This window comes from Takifugu flavidus, chromosome 5 (assembly GCF_003711565.1).
Source record: "Takifugu flavidus isolate HTHZ2018 chromosome 5, ASM371156v2, whole genome shotgun sequence".
NCBI classification, from domain to species: Eukaryota; Metazoa; Chordata; class Actinopteri; order Tetraodontiformes; family Tetraodontidae; genus Takifugu; species Takifugu flavidus.
The window spans coordinates 2,889,286-2,904,329 of record NC_079524.1 but is presented as its reverse complement, the minus strand read 5'-3'; the positions used below and the strand labels follow the sequence as shown (position 1 = coordinate 2,904,329).

General features: G+C 41.7%; 1 protein-coding gene across 6 annotated transcripts in view; it reads right to left on the bottom strand.

The window, feature by feature from the left end:
• The window catches only part of LOC130525345 (rho guanine nucleotide exchange factor 28-like), a 29,156-nt gene that overhangs the window by 10,290 nt on the left and 3,822 nt on the right, over positions 1–15,044 (bottom strand). For 2 of the 6 annotated variants that reach the window (XM_057032024.1, XM_057032023.1), the window contains 14 exons: positions 14,793–14,979; positions 13,449–13,632; positions 13,180–13,381; positions 12,892–12,967; positions 12,373–12,419; positions 11,726–11,798; positions 5,074–5,195; positions 4,615–4,997; positions 3,977–4,142; positions 3,401–3,512; positions 3,080–3,160; positions 2,362–2,404; positions 1,360–1,449; positions 657–780 (listed from right to left, as the gene is read on the bottom strand). In XM_057032024.1, the coding sequence (XP_056888004.1) occupies positions 657–780; positions 1,360–1,449; positions 2,362–2,404; positions 3,080–3,160; positions 3,401–3,512; positions 3,977–4,142; positions 4,615–4,997; positions 5,074–5,195; positions 11,726–11,798; positions 12,373–12,419; positions 12,892–12,967; positions 13,180–13,381; positions 13,449–13,632; positions 14,793–14,979 (1,890 nt within the window). Of the gene's footprint in view, positions 1–656; positions 781–1,359; positions 1,450–2,361; positions 2,405–3,079; positions 3,161–3,400; positions 3,513–3,976; positions 4,143–4,614; positions 4,998–5,073; positions 5,196–8,936; positions 9,226–11,725; positions 11,799–12,372; positions 12,420–12,891; positions 12,968–13,179; positions 13,382–13,448; positions 13,633–14,792; positions 14,980–15,044 lie in introns of those variants that run through there. The other 4 variants (XM_057032026.1, XM_057032025.1, XM_057032027.1 and 1 more) reach the window with 4 other exon arrangements.

Below are 15,044 nucleotides of genomic sequence, written 5' to 3'. Positions count from 1 at the left end.
GCAAGCAGAGGAACAGAGCCGTCATTCTCTTGCTAAAGCACACCTGTTAAAGTGGAGCTAGTTGAGATAAAGGGGGGTCTCTGATCTTTTCTGTTTACTCTGTTAAAAATGCATGTAGACCGCCTGCTGCTGTGGTGCTTCATCCATGGGGGGGAGTATTAAGGGGAACCCTCCACATGTGCATTAGAGTAATGTTTATTATCTTATTAAGCTTTCTTTACAATGAAGTCTCTGAGTACGTGTTTTCTGAATGTTCACGCACACGATGGGTTAGTGCATGAAAACACGTTGTTGGACGCATGCACACGTTTTATTAGATGGAGCGTATACTATGGAATGTGTTTTGGTTCCTCATGCTGTGTGAAGTCGGGTCTATACATTATGTAAGAGGATATTTTCACTGTGTCCTGTTGCTAAGACCTGAGGAGAGGGAATTTTCTCCATTACCAAATAAAGGCACTGTGAAGAGACAATGGCTCCCCAGCACAGAGATCCTGACATGGCTCCTTTCAAAGGTGGTAAACATTTTACTACACCACTTTTGCAGGCATTTTCAGCTCTGGCCTGTTATAGTTCTATAAGTATTCAACCATTTCAGTAAATTCTTCAGCAGCCTGAATCATGTTTTCCACTGCCCCTCCATTGTTTGGACTCACCTTGGTTTTGTTGCGAGTGCTGGACATCCTGCTTTTGAGGAAGCTGAAGGTCCGGCTGACTTTGTACTTTTCTGACTCAACCTTAGATGGAATGATGTATTTGTCCCACTCCTCATCCTCGATCCTGTTTCAATATGAACATTTTAGTTCAGCAACATCACTTCAATAACTTGCACTGTTTCTGGCCTGTGGAAGACTGCAGCATTATAGCTAAAAATGAACACAATAAACTGACAACAAAACAGTTTATTGTTCTTTTTATACTTATAATGCTTGTGTTGTTGATGCTGGAAAGAAAGAATGTCCAGACAGTCTTCCAAGACCCCCACTCTACAGACCATTACTCTTACCAACATGCTTGGCATGCTTGGAAGTCACTATGAACTTGAGAGGATTCTATTTATAGAATGACCTTGGCAAGATGCAATTAATAAAAAGTCTTGACAGCTACATATGCAACATTATATATTCTGGGTGAGAGACAACAAGGGTGTCTAACTAAAAGAAGAGAGACATGCAGTGTCATTTTACTGTGACCTGATAGAAAAAGTGTTAATACAATCTACTTCTGAGCACTGACACATGCCCAAACACAGCTGCATGGAATCCACGTGGTTAATGAATAAGCTGGAGAATGAAGACAGGGTTAGAATGGGTTAAGCCACACATGCATGGCTGTGAAACCACTTTGGTGAAAACATACTCTTTGAGGAACTCTGTGAGGGTGATATGTTGGAGTGAGGTGGTGTTCTCCTCCTCTGCTGACTGGGCCCGTTTACGGAAACCCAAAAGCCTGCATGGATATAACACAACTCAGACGAGGATGTTGCGTTTCAGATCATCATCTGAATCTAAACAGTAACCACATGTAAGATCATCACAGATTCAGGTTGGAAGAATTTGTTTGGACTAAGGAATGCATGGTTAAAAAAAAAAACAGATATATGGAGTTTACATGTAAATGTATGTCACACAGACCTTTTCTTCAAACAAAATAATGATTTGTTAATATTCAAGATGAAGGCAACATCCACAGATCGTTGACACTAGAGTAACAGTGAGGTCACAGATAGTAGCAAAGAATGATCAATCTGATCACGTTTTTCCCAATATTACTGATTATCTCATATAACAATTTCTGTTCTAAAAGATAAGGTTCTAGAATGTTTTGACTGTTGGCAATGCATGGTTACGGCAATAAAATGCATAAGCGGGTGATATTTTTATGAAATGAGTGAGATGAGCTGGCTATAAAATTAATATATGTTATGACAGCTATGAAAGAATATCAGAATAAGAAGATTTTGTGACATTGTACAATTCAGAAATTAATGTTAATTTTGTATGAGCTGAAATACGCAGAGAGAGTACATCCAAAGAGAGTATACACTTTACTAGTATCCACTGTAAAGTGTAATTTTGGAGAAGTTCTTTAGTCCAATAACATCTTGGTATTTTGTTGTTTACATGAGGTTTTTCTGAGGGTGAAATAAGGGCATAATTCTGGCCCTGGTCCTGCATCAGGAAGTATGTCATATCCTGCACACTCCCATCACAACCACACGTTTACGTAGGACACAGATACACAAATGTTGGAATACACCCATTCAGCCAATCTGCAACTACTGGGAAAAGGTTACCTAAAAGGGAGGAAGACGAAAACAATGAGCACACAGCAGAGAGTATTGAGTTCAAATGAAATTACCTCTTCTCTCTTGGAGTCTCATTCAGGCTGAAAGCTCTCTGCTCTAAAACAGAGAGCATAAATGCAAATGAATAAACATGAAACACGAGTTGGCAAAACTGAATCGATCTTTAAAGCTTTTGAAAACCACCATCACCAATCAAAATTGAAACAATCCAGTAGAGCCCCACAGAAATATATAAAAGCGCAACTGTTTTGGCTTAAAAACCAGATGACAGTAAAGGAGCTTGAACCAAGAAGAAAGCAAAATATGCACCAGCATATATACCCTCAGAGTAGAAACACATCCTACTGCAGATGAGTTTTTTCCAAAGCTTTGCAAAGACCAAAACAGTATAGAGCATTATTTGTCAGTCCATACTGACAGAAAATATGTTTTGATTACAGTTTTAAAACTGATGTAAAGCTCTGGAAAAAGTCAACTTCTCCAAACATTTAGAAAAAAAAGTTCTTTTAACACACTGGTTTTACATTATACAGAATGATACCACACACCAGAAAAGAAGAGAGCGACCACAGCGATTAACATCCTGTTTTAGTGAAGATTTAATTAGTAAAAGACATTATTAATTTAGTTGTCCTGCTCTCTATTTAATTTCAAATCCATGTTCACTTTAAGTGTTTAATACAAGACTTGAAGTTTGATTGCAACAGGCACTGATTCATCCCAGACTTCAGCAGGAAGGTTGGAAAGGCTGCCAACCATTCGTGTACTTACTAACTTGGTTCAGACGGGAGAGGGATTTAGAGAGAGAAAGAGCTTGGAGAAGAGAATGACTGCTGCTGCTCAATGCACCATCTACATGGGACAAAGCATGACCTTAATGCTGCGCACTTGTAGGTTTTCACATGTACACGCGAGTCGGGCGGCCTGAACACAACTGTGCTTTCACTCCACCCAAAAATACACGTTAATGGAGGGTTGGTTGATTTATGACACCTGTATGTGAGTTCCTATCAGATGTTTACAGCATGTGTCCATTCAGTGGCTCCTGGGAACACAAAGGTCACAAAGGCTAAAAGGTCATAGGTCACTCACCTTCTGTCAGATCACTGATGGTCACATCTCGGTTTAGCTGTGGCCGTGAAGGCTTTGCTTTGGGGGAGGAGTAGGAGTAAGAACGCAGGCGCACCTCGACCTCCTCTGGTTTCTGGATAAGAAGGAGGATCAGACAGAACGGATAAAGCAGAGCTGAATGCTGGAGTCCATAGGGCCGCCTGATACATTACATACATTACAATACATTTGATTGACTGACTGACAGAGCAGATACAGCTGACCATCACAACTGTTATTTTTAACCCAACATTCACTTTAAAATCATGATGGTGCCACTGGGGCATAATAAAATTCTAATTCTGTCAACTTCCTTTTAACCTCTGATACAAAAATGTCATCGTATTGTTTGTAACAAAATAAGTAATTTTACAATGATTAGCAATTAAAATGAATACTAATAATAAGCATTCTGATCAAAACCACCATTGCCATTATTAATACTACTACTACTACTACTACTACTACTACTACTAAGAATAATAGAACTAATTATAGCAATATTTGGTCCACATTCAGAGTCAACCGTTAATAAAAGGGGTATAATTAAGATTGTACCTGAGTGGACTGGTGTGTGCTGTCAGAAAGTGTACGGTTCAATTCTGGTGATGTGTCTCTCTCTTCTCCTGAGCTCGACTGAAATACGGAGCTCTGCTTTAAAGAAGAGCAAGGGTATGTATGTCCCAGCATGTCCTCTTCTTCACTGTCGCATTCAAGACTAGGACTTAACACACACATAAAGGCAGACAATGAAACAGGAGTAAAAAGGATAACGTGGTATGCGGTAAATTATAAATAGTAGAGATATTTCTTTGAAACTGCAAAGCTGAATATCTACATTTTAAAATAAAAATACACGGAGCTCCAATCTGTCCGTACTTCCTGTCATGTTCAGACTACAATCCCTGCGTAAGAAAGCAGTGCTCCTGTTGATATCCCAAAGCGGGGGTGTTTGGTGGTCTGTCTCTAGATTTTCTCACAAGAAATTTTCAACTCCAAAACGGTTGTAAAACAAGTTTTTGTTTTGAGTTTTCATTCCCATAGCAACCCAAAAGACACAGTAACTCAGAAGCTTTGGGCAGACAGATTAAAACTTCTAATGTCTAAGTGTGACAGTTCACACTTTAGTTTAAATATAAAATGTTTCTTCTCTGCTCAAAACTTAACGCGAACTTAACTGAAAAACTGGGCCTTACCTCAGGCCCCGGCTTGCCTCTGTAAAACTGCATCCTCTGCCAGGCAAAGCAGGGGAAACTGGTACACCCGACGAAGTTTGATGCCTCTGTGCTCCCTCAAACAAACGATAAGGAGAAGCCAGTGGGGAGGAAGGAAAAGACGTGGAGGAAGAGAAGGGAGAAGGGGGGCCGACACGAGGGAATGGCCCTCGCCGACTCTCCTGACTAGGACTGTGGATTCCCTTTTTGTCACTGTGTGGCGACGATGGATGCCGTTTCTGAGAACAGGTCCTAGACTCCGGAGAAGACATGAAGAAACAATCCCAGCGTGAGTTGCCACCAATGGGTAGAGGGCTCGTCTCCTCTTCACCTGGAGAGTGATATTTCGTATCAGATACAGCCACCTGAAACAGAAAAGGATCCATTTGTAGCTCACGCTGGTGTCATTTAAATCCGCTGTGGAGATAGAAAGAAACTCACCGGATTCCCTTTCATATTGTTGCTGTACATTCTGTCTTTCCCATGTATCATTGCTGCGAGCCTGGCAGCCGCAGCTAACGTTGGAGATGAGGCCTGACTCTCCCGCACTGACAGTTTTTTTTCTGGAAATGGGGAAGCCACAGGCAGAAACAGAGAGGGGCGGGGGTGGGGTTCAATATTACATTTGGTTTCCACAGCAACACCAAATAACTTCTGACAAACACGGGAAATGACATAGACATCCTGAGGAGTTGCATGTCATTGTTCAAGACCAGGAGTCTGTGTATGGGTCTGTCTGGTTCTCTGTAAAAACACACCAATGGGTGTGCAAGGAGTCATGAGTGGGCATCTAATGCAAGTCTTCTCCCCACCCTGATTTTGCTCTGGAAGCTGAGTGGAAAGAACTCCCTGTGAGCACACAGTAGTATTGAGAGGACCTCCTCAGACACAGTAGAGTCACTGTGAGCAGTATTCAGGATGTGAAGTTTAACAAGGAAAAAAAACCCTCTAACTCTCAAAACACACACAGTTCCCTCTGGGATGTTGCTCTGCACAAAACCGAAGCCACTCCACAACACAACTTCTCAGAAGGTCTCCCAAGGAAGAAAATAACCAACAGATTGGAGCTGTAGCAACACTCAAAACAAGTCTTGAGGACAGATAGTATTTATATTTTGAGCTGAAACAGTTGATCTTATGTAGATGTGATGCATAATTAGAACATAAGACATCAATAAATCAACATTAACATGAATTAAAGTATTTAAATGTGCTGGTATAGTGTGTATAGTTTTAGCACACCTTCTTTATATGCACATTTGTGTACTATTCAGTAAGACAAGCACATGTGGAATGCATAATCTGTTCAATGGCCCACATGCGCCCTGTAAAATGATGGAATTTAATATAGGCTTATAACTGACAGAAAACAAAACCAAAGCTGTAGGATCATCCATTGTTAGCCAGTCAAAATCCCTTTGAACGGCAACTAATGAGTTCAAGGTTTAAACAAAGAAAACAAATGACAGAATTAACTTTGAAGGTTCAGTAAAATGAATTAAAATTATCTGATGCATCTGCATTAGATCCAAAATATCTTTAATGTTCAAGTTAGAGTATCTGCAGAGTATCAGTCTTGTTTTCCTCCAGATTCTGATTCCTGTTTATTAACTTTCTATAGAGGCAGATAGAGAATAAAATGTTTTCTAACATATCTTACTAATTATCGTTGGTTACATTAGCATTACATTTTTAAAAAAAATCTTTGAAGGCAAATATGAAACTGGATTTGAATATTTCTGCTGAAAAGTGCATCCATCTGTAATGAAAGACTTGCTGAACAAATATTGAACAGTCTGAAAAGAGTCATGGTGTCTAACGTCATTAAACCCTGACAGCCATGTGGAATCTTAAATTACTTTTAAGGACCCTGGTATGTTTTATTAATACTGTAACTTCCCCTTAGTGCTCTGCAGGATCTTTTAAGTTGGCATACAGCATTTTTGGCAACATTATGTGCCAACAGAAACTATAACCCTGGCTCAGATTTGCATTACTGAGCCAAACCATAAGCCTTATAAAAAGGCCAATGACAAAAATGTTTCCTCTTAAACTCACTAAGCAGATAGAGACTTAAAATCTTTAAAAATCTATAGATTATACATAGTTGCCAGCATCATGGAGTACAGACCACCGGCATTTCTAACAGGGAATATGTTAACAATCAGATGGGTTTCATCTAGGTCTTGAATTCAGAGCAACTTTAATGAGGTTACCAGATGATCTCTGTTCCATCCCCACGTAAAGGCATACATTCAAATGAATCCACCAAATAAACATCAAACACCACAAGATATAAATTCATGTAAAACATCTACTGTAGGATTAGTTTTAGTTCAACAGCAAATCCAGAGGGGTCATGTTTTGGAAGGAGGTCAAACTACTGTTTGAAAGTAGATACTGTTTCTCATAAGCCTACTTCAGGAGCCTGACAGTCAGGAGAAATAATGAAGGTTCTGTGCCAGGTCCAGAGCCTCAGCCTGCTACCATGGGCATGATCATTAATGCACCTCTGACCCATAAACACTGCCCGAGTGAACATTACTGTCTGCTGCTGCAATCTGCGTTTAGATTAGTTGACTGGAGAGAAGAACTCAGAGACATGCAGCATATACTGCATTTCTTACAAGACTTTTTTTCCCCCAGTTTTTTTTTTTTGCCAAGACAGAAAATACTGTTCACGGGTTGCCACTTCAAAGAAGGTTTTGAAGAATGTGCAGCAGAGCATGGGGCTATTTATGTGGGATTTTGCTCATGGAAAGTATATTTGGATGTGATCTGATATTCACTACATTCCCTCTGTGAGAGCCGGCCCTTCACAGTAGCACTGCCTGGAGTAGAGAGAGAAAAAGAGAGCTTGAGTGTTACAGAAGCCCAGACAAAGACTGTAGTCACTGCCAGGTTTCCAGACCAGGGCAGTTAAACACAGGGGGTGACCCTTCCACCTATGCACACCCCTGGGACAGAGACCTAGAAAAGCGGGATGGAAACAGGAGGGGGTGTCAAAGGGTTCGTTTCAAGGTTTCCTCTCTTTGGAGGAAGCTGATTTGCTGAAAAGGGTATAAGGTAAACAACATAAAGTTCAGCAGGACATTATATTTTCTTGCCTTGCTTGTTTACTATGAACAATTATGCATGAATGGCGATTAATGTCCTTTTAAAGCACTGCAACTTCTACTTTGGCAGAAGAAATCAGCGTTTTTACAAGGAACAAAACTGCAACAAGAAGCAAAGAAGTCCGTAAGCGGGAGGGTGCAGTTACTCTGCCTCAGGTTCATGAAAGGCCATTTAAGAATCATTAAACCTGTCCACCAAAATCCACAGCCCACTTTCAGTTATGGCACCTGTGGTCAAATAACCCCGTCCAAGCATCATATTGGGCATTCTCACTGTGTTTGCATTTGCCTCGACCTGACCAAAAGATCCAGGAAGAGGTCGACCTGGAGTGAGCGCTGATCACTCCTCTAACTAAAGAAATAAACTTGTGCCTCCTGCACACCTGAAAACACATTTCACTTCGCACATCCGCTGTTACAGAAACCTTGCTTTGTTTTAGATCTCCCCTTCTAAAATTGCCTCTGTATTTTTTTCTATTGTTGCCATGGTTTCTGCATTGAGGCTCTGACAGCAAGTAGAGAAAAATTGCCAGTGCCAATCACAATCAGACGGCAATAACAAAGATACGGTTGCAGCAATTTCTGGTGAGCGATAAGGACACTGGAGTTAAGCCACGACAGCCATGGCAGTAACTTTTGCACCTCACTGACCGCTGCTATCTAATAAGGTCAAAGCAACTGAGCAGCAGTCAATCATGCAGACAACAGTCTGGCCATGGAGATGCCAAAAGCCCCAAACCACCATTCAATCAACCTTGAGTGGACATCTGACATTCCCCAACATACTGTCAGATATCAGGTTGCATCACTGCCAAGTTATCTAAGTAGAATGACCCTCCGCCGCCGCGGAGGCCTGTGAGTGAGCATGGGTAAATGGGAATTGTCTAATTTTAACTGTATTGTTCCACAGCGAGCAGACAGACATGTCCGGCAGTGGGCAGGTTTGATTTCTATCACATGATATAGCAACAAGAGCGCAAATGCAAATCATCTGATGTTTGTCCAACGCTACAAAAATTCAAACATCAGTAAAGCTTTTGTTGGAAAGGCTTGATTACTAGAGAATCCGACTTTGAAACAGAACACGCGACCGTGTCAAATTAGAGGACTCATATATGGAACAACTGACGGCAGACACGTAAAAAGTTTTTAAAAAAAAGAATGAATACATTTATGACTAAGTGTTACCTTTTTTGCCCGTCTTTCTCTGCATCCTCATCTTCGGAAATGAGGGCCAAGAATAATTGAAAGGAGAATCGGAATCAGAATCCATAATTTGCTGTTTTCGAGAAAAAGGAGGACATCCGAATGGCTGAAAATGTCCGTCCAGTCAGTGAGTGAGGTGTTCTTCAGTTTGAATCCATTTTCCAATGGGCACTCTAATCGCAGACTAGTCTGCAGTGTTCCTTCTCCTTTCTCCAGAGCCCTGCTGTAGACTCTCCTGACACTTCAGGACGTAGCCAGCATGTTCCCCTATGTCTCCCCCAACCACCCCTCCCCCTACATTCAACCCCTTCCCCCTCTATAGTCCGCACCAACTGTCTAACAGAGCCGGATCCGAACCCTGCGCTGGCTCTGTTTTCGCTCCTTTAGTCCTTTTTAGTGTCTATCTCCAACTTACTTGACTGTCTGCTCTTCTCAAATCTGTGCCAGCCAATGGTTATCAAGTCTTTGCCTGCCACCTCACTCAAAAGGAAAAGAGATCAACACATGCTGACAGGAGCAGGGGGAGGAGTGTATTGATGGCCGGAAAGAGTGACTGAAGGGGGAGAGACAGAAGGAGAGACAAAGTCAAACATAGAAATGACTTCAGAACCTATGGCGAAGGCAAACACAGAGGCAGACGGCCAGCTCAGCGGAGGAGGTGAGTTTAGAAAACGGAGAAAATCATTAACCCCGTGAGTCTATAATTGCCCGAAAGACAATGTGCAAACCATTCATCCCAAATATGCCCGATTGCGTGCCCAAGACACTCACTCCCCTCTCTGCTTTTCACTTAACACGTCAAAGCCAAGTTGGGGCGAAAGAGGTAAGAAGAGCGTATATGAGTGAGAAACAGGGGTGGGAGGGGGCAGACTGCCAGGTCAGCAGCCTCACCATGGAGACAGCAGTGAGAGCTGCTGCTGTTTTCTTCTTCTGTGCCATTTACCCCCCTCTTCTTCCTCCTGCCAACTTGCAATGGCACTGCAATGCATTTGCACGATACAATTAGTTTTTGCAGGAGGTGGTAAAAGTAAGTGAAAAGGATGGGAGAGAATACCAGACAAAGGCACTAAATGTGGATTTATAAAAGCAGGAATGTGCTTAAAAAGATGGAGAAGGGGTTAATGGGGATTTTACAAGCAGCCTACGCCTGTATAATGAGGGAGAAAGTAGTACAGTACAATAAGATGATAGAAGGTGTTGGGAGTGTCTAGAGGCAGAGTGATGGGAGATTTAGAGTCTGTACTAGTGAAGCCGTTTCTGCTGGCGTCATATCTCCTTGTTGTTTTTCTCTGGGATTTCAAAAAGCTGCGAGAGCATTACATTCTCCAAAGCTCTGGAAAAGCCCCTTCTCACCCATAAACACCCTTTTTTTTACTGCCCTCTACTGCAGGCATCCTACTGTAATCACCCTTCCAGAGGGCAAGTGCTCCTGAACAGAGACACTGGCCTCCTTCCCTTGTCCAGCGGAGGATGAAGTTGTTTGTTCACTAAATTCACATTGTAACGCTGAAATGGGAGGAAGGGCTCCAAAGGATAAACGTGCCCAAGTCTGGCTTGCATGTGTAGGTATTTGGGGGCTAGTTTCCATTTTGGGTGAGGTATTTGAAATTTGAGGGCATTAGACAGGCGAGATGAGAGAGACAAAAGAACAAGGTTGAAAAAAAATGCCATTATATCCCTTTGTTACTATAAAGTTAGTAAAATCTAGTATATAAAATATATTCATAGCTTTTTTGAGGGTATTTAACTGATTCTTTAGTATTTAGTTCAGGACCAACATGAAGAAGTCGTTGGGAATATGACAGCAAGGTTCCAAATTCCGCATCTCTTGCTGAAGCCCCAGCTACATAAGTTTTGTCTGTCTGTTTGACGCAATGGCTGAAGTAACAGTGGGATCCCACAGTGTGCTTTGTTTGGTTAAAAGCAATGGTAATAGTGTGAAGGGAAGCATTTGTAATTACTTGGCTCAACCATGTCCCCCAAGGCTCAAATAAGCGTCACAATCCTGAAGGGATCGTGTAAAAACTCTGAGCTGTTTTCATACAACTACGGATTTAGGGGAAATCTTGAGAAGGAGATGACTTACTGACTAGTGTTCTAGTCACAAACACAGATTCTTCAAAGATTTCACAAAGAATAAGAACCATACATGAGAATTCCCTCACAAATACAAATATGCACTCACTGTTTAAAAGGACTGAACCATACAGCCTGGAAAACAAAACCAGGACAGGAAGTTCAGACTGCAGATGTCCATTGTCAAATGTTACACAGGCTGGAGCCTCAAATTGAAACCACATCTTATGCTGAAGCATCATTCTGCTGTGAAGATATAGAAGCCATTTATTAACCCATGGGATATTCCCTCTCTCAGATCCTTCCCTTCCTGTGCAGACACACACCAGAGTGAAGCCACCTCCAGCTACGCAGCCAGGGTTCATTTCTCTTGCTGGCAGAATGATTTTTAACAGCGGGTCTCTTAATGCTCATTTACTAGGACTCATTTTCTGTGTCACAGCCGGCCACATAAAGTAGAGACAATTCCAGGCTTAAGTCGAAAGGAAATTTCTGCTTCAGTTGGATTCTTGATTAGGAGCTACCCAAATACCTTCCTTTAAATATAACGCCACCTAAAATAACACGGATCAATTTCAGCCAGATCTCGAGTTTAGGCAGCATGCGCTCCGAAATTAAAAACCAGATAAAGACAGGTTCGTGGAAAATAATCCCATCTGTGTCTAAGTTTTCAAGAAAATTAATAAAATCCTCACCACAGACAGGCTGAAGAGGGTCATCTTCATCCTCCTCATTCAGGCAGAAAAACATCAGCGGCTCCTCATAGTCCTGAGGAGAAAAACAGGGAACATTAAACTTCAGGCTAAAAAAGTATTGCAAACACTCAGTGCAAATGTGTGAAAAGTACCTGCGTGTATCAGTAAATGATCAATTAGGTAACCATGTGTGTCACATAAAAGGAGTCCAATTGGATGACCAGAGTCATGTGCACACACCACACCTTCGAATGCATGAAATACACACTTGACTTCACACAAAGTGAGCCATTCAGTGGTGTGTGCAAGGTGCCAACTCTGACACTTGAACAATAAAAGTGAAACAATGTGACGCATTGATGGCTGTTGGTGCCGTTTTTGCTGTGATCCCAGTTAGTCATCGGCTATAGCAGATGTTTAAGGGGAAGAATGAATGGAGCTTTGAGACGGTGAGGGGTTTTTTTTTTAGTTTTTTTTTTAGAAGTAACACCTGTTGTCAAAACATATGAAAAAAGACTCAAAAAGACACATTTGAAGCTAAAATTTGCACACAAAGTCGTGCAAACGTTTAGGGTACACATGAATGGATATGTTTTATGTTAGCAATAAGTGATGCAGTCCATCAGTAATCTGCACCAAATGCTCACGTTTTCTTCTTCAGTGGAGGTTTCTCCGTTGACATCAGAAAAAAGCACTGAAAGAAGGTGAAGATAAGACAATACACTAAATGCAGCCATATACACACACAAAAAAATAGGCTTAAATTTTTAACATTAATGCCAGAAAGATTAACAATAGTGGTAGAGTCAGAGGAGAAGAAAATGAGTTTTAAAAAGCTTTTACAGCTTCTGCCAAATTTAAAAATCCATTGTTTTTTTTCTAACACAATGTAATTAAAAAAAAAATCTTTAACGTGTCTTTCAGCCTCATATTTTCCTTTTTCTACATTAACCGACGTGCAATAACCTCGACCGTCCACAAGAGAGCAGTCAATGTCTATAAATATATGGCACTAAGCATTCCTTTGAAGGTTGGTTATCAAGCTTTATAGCCCATTAAAAATAAAAGGGCTCACTGACTAGTATAAAGTAGAGTCTAACTGGATGGTTTAGTCTATCTAGGTCACTCAAATCCCACAAAACAGTTGGATCAAAATTGTGTCATACCATTCTCTAGAGAATCATCCACTGCTTCCTCTTTTTCTATGATGGTTTCCACATGTTCCCTTTTGAGTGCTTTTATCTGTGGCAGGAAATAAATATTGGGAAAGGATGACTCTGTGTTTGGATCGACAATATGACAATATCCTTACATTCATTCACGCACATCCATACATTAACTAATATAAACAGGAATAATTCTGACTGTCAAGTCCACCGAGGAAGAGCCATTATTCAGTTAAACTTCAGTTTGCTGTGCGCATCCATCCACCCCATTACTCAAGCTACACTTACCTCTCTAAGGAAACCTTCATCTCTGAGTCGGTCCCCGAGCAGGAGAATGTCGGAACGCCGGCTCTCCTCAGAAGCCCACCTCAGGTTTTGTCGCACTGTCAGAGTCAGGTTTCCTGTGTCATGGCAGAATCTCAGCAGGTGGGACCTGTCGGCCCAAACCTGGGACAGACCGGCTGGAGGTGTAGCTAGAGGGTTGGGTGGGCTGAATCAGAGTAAGTGAGTAAGCTTAATAGCATCAATAAAGTAACACAGATTTCCGGTGATCTTACTGTTTAAGCAACTCCAGCAGCTTGGTGTTGCCTAAAGTCTGTGCTAGCTGCAGCGGCGTGACGTCTTCTTCATTTGGCATATTGATCGCCATCAGACCGCCGGGCTGGCACAGCAGCAGCTCAGCCAGCCGATACAGACCCCATCGTACAGCCAAGTGGAGGGGGGACTCCCTGTTACCATGCACTGGAGGACAAGGGTAGAAAGCAATGGGGTCAGACTAACTACCACAATAACAGAAGCCACCGCCCCACCCCATGATAATTAGCCTCAAAAATGAGATTTCTTCTTGTCAACTGCATTAGCTCCCTCTGCTCCACAGACCCATTTCTAGGCAACTAAAGGTTTTTAAAAAGCGTCAGCAGTTCCTTATTTCTGTGCCCTCTGCTCAATGTGGTCTGTTTCCAGGTAACAGGCCTGCGTCAATCAGCTGTAATTCAAGCAGCTTATGTGGTTTTATATGTGGGCAGAATTAGAAAACATAAAGATGACAGGTTACTTCATTTCATTTTCTTGAACGCTTTATCCCTTTCGGAGTCACGGGCGGAGACGGGTTACTTAGTCAGCATAATGCTGAATGATAGTGCTAATAATGCTGAAGGCAGACATGTCAAGCATTTTCAGTGCATGGAAGAAACAATCCGGCCCAAAAGTGATAAAAGAAATACAAGGAATGAGCAGTTCACTCATGTACGAAACTGGCAATAGAATGATGTCATAAAGAGCGAGATTAAATTAACTGCAGATATTTAGAGAGAGACACACAGTGATACAACAGACCACTGTAACTATGTTAACCCTAAATCTAGTTTGTTATTTATGTAGATGGCCCATAAACACTCAGATTGCACAGACAGATGGTGGCATCTAGTAAATATGGTGTGGTCAGCAAGGAAACAAGCACACACACACACACACACACACACACACACACCCTCCCTCCCACAGATTTACTGAGCTCTGCCTAAGGCTACTTCCAGATGGAAAGGTTTATTAACCACATTACATGCTGCCTAATTGGCCGTGATGAATTCAGACAAAGCTCACATGAGACCGTGTTTGCTTCCGATTTTTTGCCCAGTGAGCATGGGAAATAGGAATGATGCCATAAGCACGTTAAGGAGTTTACCCGTATTTGGATTATCTCCAAGTTTCAAAGGCAGTGAGAGATGAGGTGATGACAGGTGCTGATAGAGCTCATGTTTTTTAATATTTATGAAAAAGTGCCTGCATTTAAAAGCAACCTTCTGAAACAGTAAGATCAAACTGCAGATTGTTTATCTGGTCACTTAAAAAAACAACATCACTGATAATATAAGAATGCACCGTTCAGAAAGGACACTCACCGTTTCCACTGTGGCTCCCGAGCACATTCCAATTTTGAGGAATATTAAGGTTCGCCATGGCCAAGGCAACATGATGATCCACAGTAAATCGGTGGCTCTCCTGGCCCAGGTTGAAAAGGCTGCTTAATTCCTTGTGATCTGCAGCAGTCAAACGATGTCCGTGTGTTACTAGGTGTTCTGCCAGGTCCTGAGAACAAAGCAGACATGCGGTTCTACACATATGGAAACAGGCATACAGGCAAAGAAATAAAG